A 10,852-nucleotide genomic window follows, 5' to 3' on the forward strand; every position below is an offset into this window, starting at 1 on the left:
ACCACTGTAAACTCAACTGCCTGTAAATGACGATGTGTACATGGACACATAGGGAAACATTAGGGAGAGTTCAGGGGCTGCTGAAAAAAACGCTGAACAGCTCCTAAACGCCAGTTTATCAGCCTCATTGTACATGGGGCCTTAAAGACTGACTCCAGCAAACACAACAACATATTTTTTTTGTCTCAATCTCTGTAACTGAAAGTTTTGCTGGACAACTCGGCCTATTAAAGGATGTGGAAAAATATTGGGTCTACTGGCAGGATCAACAGGAAATAAAACTATGTTATAGAGCACTCAGAAACAACAGTTTGCTGTGTTATTGTTAATTACAGACTGCAGCATATATGGCATTTTCCCAGAGTACCGTTTTATTGTGTTCTGGGGTATATATTCATTTCCTGTGTTTTGTTTTTTCATGACATTAAGTATATGTGTATTTTTGGTAACAGTGAGGTTACAGGCAGCTTTCCCGGCAGTGAGGTCCTGGAACTCATCACCCAGTTCATATTCTTCCTGAAGACACCCACAAAAGAGTTTTTGGATGGGGACAGGTAAGTCCTTCTAAATAGACCCCTAGGTACTGGTCATCCCCAAGGCTAGCTGTACTACTACTACTTAACTTGTCTAAGGTGGACCTTTAGGGCCAATTCACACTATATTCAGTGACAGACGTTTGACCGCATGGACACGCAGGAAACGGTTGTTTCCTATGTGTCCTATTCACACTGCAAAACAGCCTAGTGCTGTGCTAAAATGCAGACATGCTGCATTGTATCGCAGCGCATTAGGCCCAACTCTCACTGCGATGTCAGACAGTGCAGCGTACTACACTGCTCAACATTGCAGTGAATCAAGTGTATGTTTTGTAAGCTTCAAATAAAGCTTGTACAAAACAAATGGAGAGAGCTGCTTGATGCGCTGAATCGCGCACCAAGGTCCATATATTTGAGGTGCTCCCCTCCCCAAAGGATTTTCAGGATTCAGGGAACCCCTGCTAAAATAATTTTGTATACAAAATTGTGGAACGTAGAACACACCACGATGGAGGTTAATGAGAGGTGGTCAGTGGGAAGAATGTTTCTTACATTGGTGGTCGGTGGGAAGAATGTTCCTTACATTGGTGGTCGGTGGGAAGAATGTTTCTTACATTGGTGGTCGGTGGGAAGAATGTCCCTTACATTGGTGATCAGTGGGAAGAATGTCCCTTACATTGGTGATCAGTGGGAAGAATGTCCCTTACATTGGTGGGCAGTGGGAAGAATGCCCCTTACATTGGTGGTCAGTGGGAAGAATACCCCTTACATTGGTGGTCAGTGGGAAGAATGTCCCTTACATTGGTGGTCAGTGGGAAGAATGTCCCTTACATTGGGGGTCAGTGGGAAGAATGTCCCTTACATTGGAGGTCAGTAGGAAGAATGCTCCTTACATTGGTGATCAGTGGGAAGAATGTCCCTTACATTGGTGGTCAGTGGGAAGAATGTCCCTTACATTGGGGGTCTGTGGGAAGAATGTCCCTTACATTGGAGGTCAGTAGGAAGAATGCTCCTTACATTGGTGATCAGTGGGAAGAATGTCCCTTACATTGGTGGTCGGTGGGAAGAATGCTCCTTACATTGGTGATCAGTGGGAAGAATGCTCCTTACATTGGTGATCAGTGGGAAGAATGTCCCTTACATTGGTGGTCAGTGGGAAGAATGCTCCTTACATTGGGGGTCTGTGGGAAGAATGTCCCTTACATTGGAGGTCAGTAGGAAGAATGCTCCTTACATTGGAGGTCAGTAGGAAGAATGTTCCTTACATTGGTGGTCAGTGGGCAGAATGCTCCTTACATTGGTGGTCATTGGGAAGAATGCTCCTTACATTGGAGGTCATTGGGAAGAATGCTCCTTACATTGGTGGTCAGTGGGAAGAATGCTCCTTACATTGGGGGTCAGTGGGAAGAATGTTCCTTACATTGGTGGTCAGTGGGCAGAATGCTCCTTACATTGGTGGTCATTGGGAAGAATGCTCCTTACATTGGAGGTCATTGGGAAGAATGCTCCTTACATTGGTGGTCAGTGGGAAGAATGCTCCTTACATTGGTGGTCAGTGGGAAGAATGCTCCTTACATTGGGGGTCAGTGGGAACAATGTCCTCCTTTTGGAATCTGCTAACATTGATAATTGATGCCAGTGCTTATATAACTATCTAAAGAGAGGAGGAGCTCCACTGGCCCCATACCGTTGACTGTTCCAAGTGGAAGTGGTGCCAGAACTACGCAGACACCATCTGGTGGAAGTTTAATCCACCACTGCTCAGGGAACCCCTATCCATCTCTGTAGGAACCCTAAAGTTCCCTGGGAACCTGGTTGAGAAAGGCTGTCTTAAACTGTATGTTAGTGGAAAAATACCCCCTTACATTGATGGTCATTGTAGGCAGGGCTGCTGCTAGAGACCACGGGATCTCATACTGCCAACCTGACAGCCCCCCCCCCCCCAAAAAAAACAGTTTACTGTACTTCAGTTATGTATGAACACAGTGAGTGACCAGTACCAATCACTAATTGTGTTCATTCAGGAAAGGAAAGGGCTGGTAAATTAACATGTTTTCTGGACCCTTGACCCCACTCTCCATCCTGAAGGATTCTATTGTGTGCTTGCAGTTGCCAGTGGGAAGGAGAGGAGGGAAGCTGGCAGCACTGTAGGGATAGGGACACACAGGGGGCCTGGACAGCAGGGGGAAACATATGGTGCATAGGGAGGGTAATTGGTGCAGCAGTGGAGAAATTACTGGAACCGATCTCCTGTATGGCTCTCTGCAGCAGGTGAAAGCCAGCAGGAGGAAGAGGAGAAGAAGCCAGCTTTCAGTTGCTGTAGAGAGAACCATACAGGGGATCGGTTCCAGTAATTGCTCCCCACTGTGCCGATCCCCCTCCCTGCCCACATGCAATTTACCAGGCTGCCTGGGCCCTGCACAGGAGGACTGGTGGTACCCCCTTATCCAGGGCCCTCATTGTAGGTAGAAGACAAGTTGGCAACAGCTCAAGGGACCCCTAGCAATCTCTAGAGGAGAAGAAGCCAGCTTTCAGTTGCTGCAGAGAGAACTATACAGGGGTTGGGTTCCAGTAATTGCCCCCCACTGTGCTGATCCCCCTCCCTGCCCACATGCAATTTACCAGGCTGCCTGGGCTCTTCACAGGAGGACTGGTGGTACCTCCTTATCCATGGGCCTCATTGTAGGTGGGAGACAAGTTGGCCACAGCTCAAGGAACCCCTAGCAACCTCTGGAGGAACCCTAGGATTCCACAGAACCCTGGTTAGATAATATACTCACCTTTCCCCTTCCATGGTGCAGATAGTGACGTCATCCTCCTTCCAGCCAAATCTCCGAAAAGTTTGAGCAGCGCAAATCTCACGAGAAGAAGCTGCAGCACAGAGCAGGGTCATCTTCTGACATTTGAGCTACACAAACTTCTGATCTCTGATCAGGAGGAGGATGAGGTCACCCCCACAATGTCGCAGGAGGAGGATGAGGTCACCCCACCTGCAATGGCTCAGGAGGAGGTCAGGGAAAGGTAAGTAATATTTCTCAGCCTGTGCAGGGAGTGAGGGTTGGTGGGGCCCGTAGGTGGAAAGCCTGGAAGTCACATCCACACCAAGCCAACTGTATCTCGTCTTGTATTTGCAGACTGGTGATTGGCTGGTTCAGCCATTTTCACAGGAAGAGAAAACGTCTCCACCCCATCATGGTGCAGCAGATTGAGCCCCGAGCAGTCAGGTAATGAATACAGGTCATGCGCAGCAACCATCTTGTCATGAACCAATCTGGTCACCCTAGGTATTACTCTCATTGTTTAGGTTGAGATGCTGTACGGGCGATGCAGACTGTTCCATTTCAAGTGCTTTTATGAACAAATCCTCTGAAAAGTGAACAAAATGGGGTAAAAATGCCTCTAAAGGGTGAACCCGATATGTAGTGATGAAAAAAATCCTTTAGTGATTAACTATTAAAAAAAAATAAAATAAAATTCACCCCCTGCTGTGCAATGCATCAAACACATGTACAGGTGTGCTCAAAAGTTTGCATACCCTGGCAGAAATTGTGAAATTTTGGCATTGATATTGAAAATATGACTGATCATGCCAAAAAAATGTTTTTCTTTGAATCCCAGACAGTTCTTCACAGTTGTGGCTGCAATCTTTCTCGGTCTACCTGACCTTGGCTTGGTATCAAGAGATCCCCGAACTTTCCACTTCTTAATAGGTGATTTAACAGTACTGATTGGCATGATGAACAAAAGCAGACGAGGGCGCACTCTCATCGTGCATTACCGTGGTGCACCATGTGTTTATTATGTAATCAAAAAGATATATACTCACAGACCAAAGGAGAATAAAAGCTGAATTAGTAGTCTGCAATGGCAGTCAATACAATGCTGTGCCCTAATTAGGGATAAGCTGACGTGTTTCGGGAGACGAACCCCCTTCTTCAGATCCTTGATTGGCATATTCAAGGCTTTGGACATCTTTTTATGTCCTTTTCCATCTTTATAAAGTTCCATTACCTTGTTACGCAGGACTTTTGAAAGTTCTTTTCTGATCCCCATGGCTCAGTATCTAGCCTAGTCAGTGCTTCCATGTAAGAGCTAACAAACTCATTGACTATTTATACACTGAGACTAATGGTAATTAAAAAAGCCACAGATGTGGGACATTAACCTTTAATTGTAATTTTAACCCATATGTGTCTCCTTGTGTGTCTGTACGAAGGCCAAACATTTCAGGGGGTGGAGACTTCTGATCCGGGGGCGGAGACTTCTGATCCGGGCCATTTGGGTGATTTCTGTTATCATTAGATTTAAAAAGGAGCCAAACAACTATTTGATAATAAATGGCTTCATATGATCATCATCCTTCAATAAAAGAGCATTTTTTGGCAGATCAGTCATATTTGCAATATCAATGCCAAAATTTCACAATTTCTGCCAGGAGATGCAAATTTTTGAGCACAACTGTGTATATGTATGTATATATATATAGAGCCAGCACAAAGTGTAGGATACCCTATTCAGTATATCGGTTAAATGCAACATTATCAATAATGACCAGTGATGATACAATATGAATCATAGATGTGAAATTCAGTAGCAAAAAGTCTTCTGAGCTGTAAACCCAATAGAATGACAGTCCTCTGAAGAGTGAACGCAGTATGCAGTGACGAAAAAAATCCTTCAGTGATTCCCACACACACCACGTGTCCTCCACCATACCAGTCCAATCTGAGGCTTGCCATAGTGTGTGCGACCTCCACAAAAGAAGGCATAGACAGCGTTTGTTTCCACTGGATATCCTCCACACCGCAGAACTTGAGATAATCACTTGCCTCCAGACAGCTCCTCGCAGTGTTCAGTAGCAATATCTCCTCATCCAGCATGTAATGGAATACAGGTAACTCTTCCCATAATGTAAACCAGGCAATTAAATAAATTAAAATTGGTAAAATCACTTTCAAACAAATTTTTTTTTTTTTTTTTTTTTTTTTTTTTTTTAAGTCCGCAAACGTGCAAACTACAACGAAAAACCCGTAAGTGATCACAAAAAATGTGCAAGTGCAAACACCACACGAAAAAGTGCACTTAGGGGTGTGTTTGTCCTACCCCCGGAAGGGTTGGACCGTTCACCCGATCCCCCGGGGCACGAAGCTCCTGACAGGGACAAGGTTCCCATTTGGTCCTCCTGGCCAAAAGGCCTGGTGGACCACCGTTCCTTATGCCCAGCCGAAGCCGGACATCCAGTACTAGGCAAGGGGGTTCTCCCGAAGAGAAAACCCCCTAGGGATCAGGGGAGGAAGGAACCGTATGGCCACACATCCTCCCCCTAGACTTCAGGTAAGGCCCGAGGACCCACACCCTCCATCCGTGAAAAACACACACATAAGAACAGAAAAAGTGACAAAACGTGGGAGTGGTTAAATTAAATAAATAAATAAAATAAAAAATAAAAAAAGTGGTACCGTGCCAAATTGTGCACAGACCAGGCCCTGAGGCCTGTAGCAAAAATTGCCCCGGACTTAGCCAAAAGACCTGGTCCTTAGGGCGCTGTGCAAAAAGAAGTGAAAAACAGTGGCCATGTGTCATTTTCACACCGTGGGGTCCCACACCCAAGTGTTACTAGTGACACCCCTGAGAGCGTCTTCCCCAGGGGGCACTGAGTTTGCAGACTTTTTGCATCCCCAGCCCCTGGCCAGACCAAGGTAGATCCGTCCGAATCAGGAGGTACCGGGTCTTTCCAGCTTCACCAGAGGAATTACTCCCAAGGCCCCAGAGCTCATCATGGCGCTCCCTGGTTTCTGTCCCTCCGGTTCAGCCTTCCGGACCCCCATCATACCAGTGAGGGTACTATACAACAACCATCCCCGCAAAGCTAGAATGGTCGGGAGCACCCCCACTGGACACTGATAAGAACAGATACTACACTTGATCTTAGCCAAAAGGCCGAGAAGCGATCACTTACAAACAAATTTTTTTTTAAGTCCGCAAACGTGCAACTATACGAAAAAACCCGTAAGTGTTTCACAAAAAAGTGCAAGTGCAAAAACACCACACAAAAAGTGCACTTAGGGGTGTGCTGTGTCCTACCCCTAAAGGGGCTTGGACCGCTTACCCTGATCCCCCGGGGCACGAAGCTCCTGACGGGGACAAGGTTCCCACTTGGTCCTCCTGGCCAAAAGGCCTGGTGGACCACCGTTCCCTATGCCCAGCCGAAGCCGGACATTCAGTACTAGGCAAGGAGGCTCTCCCGAAGAAGAGTCCTCTAGGGATCAGGGGAGGAAGGAACCGTATGGCCACACATCCTCCCCCTAGACTTCAGGGTAGGCCCGAGGACCCACACCCTCCATCCGTGAAAAACACACACATAAGGCAAAGAAAAAAGTGACAAACGTGGGAGTGCGTAATAAATAAATAAATAAGATAAAGTAAATAAAATAAAAAAAAGGTACCGTGCCGAAATGTGCACAGACCAGGCCCTGAGGCCCGTAGCAAAAATTGCCCTGGACTTAGCCAAAAGACCTGGTCCTTAGGGCGCTGTGCAAAAAGAGGTGAAAAACAGTGACCATGTGTCATCTTCACACCGTGGGGTCCCACACCCAAGTGTTACTAGTGACACCCCTGAGGCGACTACTCAGGGGGCACTGAGTTTGCGGACTTTTTGCGTGCCCAGCCCCAGGCCAGACCAAGGTAGATCCGTCCAAATCAGGAGGTACTGGGTCCTTCCAGTCTTCTCAGAGGAATTACTCCCGGGGCCCCAGCTTAACTCGTGGCGCTCCCCGGTTTCTCTCCCTCCGGTACTAGCCTTCCGGACCCCCATCATACCAGTGAGGGTACTATACAACAACCATCCCCGCAAAGCTAGAATGGTCGGGAGCACCCCCACTGGACACTGATAAGAACAGATACTACACTTGATCTTAGCCAAAAGGCCGAGAAGCGATCACTTACAAACAAATTTTTTTTTTTTTTTTAAGTCCGCAAACGTGCAACTATATCGAAAAAACCCGTAAGTGTCCGCAAAAAAGTGCAAGTGCAAAACACCACACGAAAAACGTGCACTTAGGGGTGTGCTGTGTCCTACCCCGAAAGGGGCTTGGACCGCTGTCCCTGATCCCCCGGGGCACGAAGCTCCTGACAGGGACTAGGTTCCCACTTGGTCCTCCTGACCAAAAGGCCGGGTGGACCACCGTTCCCTATGCCAAGCCGAAGCCGGACATTCAGTACTAGGCAAGGGGACTCTCCCGAAGAAGAGTCCTCTAGGGATCAGGGGAGGAAGGAACCGTATGGCCACACATCCTCCCCCTAGACTTCAGGGTAGGCCCGAGGACCCACACCCTCCATCCGTGAAAGCACACACATAAGAAAGCAAAAAGTGACAACACGTGGGAGTGTAATAAATTAAATTAAGTAAAGAAAGAAAAAATAAAAAAAAGGTACCGTGCCGAAATGTGCACAGACCAGGCCCTGAGGCCTGTAGCAAAAATTGCCCTGGACTTAGCCAAAAGGCCTGGTCCTTAGGGCGCTGTGCAAAAAGAGGTGAAAAAACAGTGGCCATGTGTCATCTTCACACCGTGGGGTCCCACACCCAAGTGTTACTAGTGACACCCCTGAGAGCGTCTTCCCCAGGGGGCACTGAGTTTGCGGATCTTTTGCGTCCCCAGCCCCTGGCCAGACCAAGGTAGCATGTTCAGATCAGGAGGTACTGGGTCTTTCCGGTCTCCCCAGAGGAATTACTCCCAAGGCCCCAGAACGAATCATGGCGCTCCCTGGTTTCTGTCCCTCCGGTACTAGCCTTCCGGACCCCCATCATACCAGTGAGGGTACTATACAACAACCATCCCCGTAAACTAGAATGGTCGGGAGCACCCCCACTGGACACTGATAAGAACAGATACTACACTTGATCTTAGCCAAAAGGCCGAGAAGCGATCACTTACAAACTTACAAACAAATTTTTTTTTTTTTTTTTAAGTCCGCAAACGTGGAACTGTAACGAAAAAACCCGTAAGTGTCCGCAAAAAAGTGCAAGTGCAGAAACACACACACGAAAAACGTGCACTTAGGGGTGTGTTTGTCCTACCCCCGAAAGGGTTGGACCGTTCACCCGATCCCCCGGGGCACGAAGCTCCTGACAGGGACAAGGTTCCCATTTGGTCCTCCTGGCCAAAAGGCCTGGTGGACCACCGTTCCTTATGCCCAGCCGAAGCCGGACATCCAGTACTAGGCAAGGGGGTTCTCCCGAAGAGAAAACCCCCTAGGGATCAGGGGAGGAAGGAACCGTATGGCCACACATCCTCCCCCTAGACTTCAGGTAAGGCCCGAGGACCCACACCCTCCATCCGTGAAAAACACACACATAAGAAAGCAAAAAGTGACAAAACGTGGGAGTGATATAAATAAATAGAATAAAATAAAAAAGTGGTACCGTGCCTAATAGTGCACAGACCAGGCCCTGAGGCCTGTAGCAAAAATTGCCCTGGACTTAGCCAAAAGGCCTGGTCCTTAGGGCGCTGTGCAAAAAAGAGTGTAAAAACAGTGGCCATGTGTCATCTTCACACCGTGGGGTCCCACACCCAAGTGTTACTAGTGACACCCCTGAGCGCGTCTCCTCAGGGGGCACTGAGTTTGCGGACTTTTTGCCTCCTCAGCCCCAGGCCAGACCAAGGTAGCATGCTCAAACCAGGAGGAACTGGGTCTTTCCGGTCTCCCCAGAGGAATTACTCCCAAGGCCCCAGAACGAATCATGGCGCTCCCTGGTTTCTGTCCCTCCGGTACTAGCCTTCCGGACCCCCATCATACCAGTGAGGGTACTGTACAACAACCATCCCCGTAAACTAGAATGGTCGGTAGCACCCCCACTGGACACTGATAAGAACAGATACTACACTTGATCTTAGCCAAAAGGCCGAGAAGCGATCACTTACAAACTTACAAACAAATTTTTTTTTTTTTTTTTTTTTTTTAAGTCCGCAAACGTGGAACTGTAACGAAAAACCCGTAAGTGTCCGCAAAAAAGTGCAAGTGCAGAAACACACACACGAAAAACGTGCACTTAGGGGTTTGTTTGTCCTACCCCCGAAAGGGTTGGACCGTTCACCTGATCCCCCGGGGCACGAAGCTCCTGACAGGGACAAGGTTCCCATTTGGTCCTCCTGGCCAAAAGGCCTGGTGGACCACCGTTCCTTATGCCCAGCCGAAGCCGGACATCCAGTACTAGGCAAGGGGGTTCTCCCGAAGAGAAAAACCCCCTAGGGATCAGGGGAGGAAGGAACCGTATGGCCACACATCCTCCCCCTAGACTTCAGGTAAGGCCCGAGGACCCACACCCTCCATCCGTGAAAAAAAACACACACATAAGAAAGCAAAAAAGTGACAAAACGTGGGAGTGGTTTAAATAAATAGAATAAAATAAAAAAGTGGTACCGTGCCTAATAGTGCACAGACCAGGCCCTGAGGCCCGTAGCAAAAATTGCCCTGGACTTAGCCAAAAGACCTGGTCCTTAGGGCGCTGTGCAAAAAAGAGTGTAAAAACAGTGGCCATGTGTCATCTTCACACCGTGGGGTCCCACACCCAAGTGTTACTAGTGACACCCCTGAGCGCGTCTCCTCAGGGGGCACTGAGTTTGCGGACTTTTTGCCTTCTCAGCCCCAGGCCAGACCAAGGTAGCATGCTCAAACCAGGAGGAACTGGGTCTTTCCGGTCTCCCCAGAGGAATTACTCCCAAGGCCCCAGAACGAATCATGGCGCTCCCTGGTTTCTGTCCCTCCGGTACTAGCCTTCCGGACCCCCATCATACCAGTGAGGGTACTGTACAACAACCATCCCCGTAAACTAGAATGGTCGGTAGCACCCCCACTGGACACTGATAAGAACAGATACTACACTTGATCTTAGCCAAAAGGCCGAGAAGCGATCACTTACAAACTTACAAACAAATGGCTTGGAAAAACGGCATGTAAAGCTACATTTCCAAAAATCCCCGGCAGTGCATGCATATGCGTAATGACGTCATAGCTTCTGGCTCCACCCAGTGTGTTTCAAAATAAATGTGAAAGGTAAAGATTTAAATAGATTAACGCCCCAAAAAATTACTGTTCTGATGTTTACCTTTCACGTTTGTTGTGAAACGCATTGGGCGGAGCCAGAATCTGTGACGTCATTACGCATATGCTGTGCAATGCATCAAACACATGTAAATGTATAGAGCAGCCAGTACAAAGTGTAGGATACACCATACAGTACATCATTTAAATGCAACAAGTGATCAGTGATGAAACAATATAAATTTTAAATTCAGTAGCAAAAATTCTTTTGTAAA

General features: G+C 47.7%; 1 protein-coding gene and 5 pseudogenes across 1 annotated transcript in view; 1 reads left to right on the top strand and 5 right to left on the bottom strand.

The window, feature by feature from the left end:
* The window catches only part of HEXD (hexosaminidase D), a 51,195-nt gene that overhangs the window by 33,572 nt on the left and 6,771 nt on the right, over positions 1 to 10,852 (top strand). The window contains exons 11-12 of the mRNA XM_089658177.1: positions 453 to 554; positions 3,671 to 3,760. Coding sequence (XP_089514303.1) covers positions 453 to 554; positions 3,671 to 3,760 — 192 coding nt within the window. The remainder of the gene's footprint in view (positions 1 to 452; positions 555 to 3,670; positions 3,761 to 10,852) is intronic.
* LOC149440730 (U2 spliceosomal RNA) lies at positions 6,373 to 6,488 on the bottom strand (annotated as a pseudogene).
* On the bottom strand, positions 7,359 to 7,474 carry LOC149440731 (U2 spliceosomal RNA; annotated as a pseudogene).
* Positions 8,349 to 8,463, bottom strand: LOC149440732 (U2 spliceosomal RNA; annotated as a pseudogene).
* LOC149440733 (U2 spliceosomal RNA) lies at positions 9,336 to 9,450 on the bottom strand (annotated as a pseudogene).
* Positions 10,334 to 10,448, bottom strand: LOC149440734 (U2 spliceosomal RNA; annotated as a pseudogene).

Source organism: Staurois parvus, unplaced genomic scaffold (assembly GCF_062004578.1).
Source record: "Staurois parvus isolate SC_StPar_1 unplaced genomic scaffold, SC_StPar_1.0 ptg001055l, whole genome shotgun sequence".
Lineage (NCBI taxonomy): Eukaryota > Metazoa > Chordata > Amphibia > Anura > Ranidae > Staurois > Staurois parvus.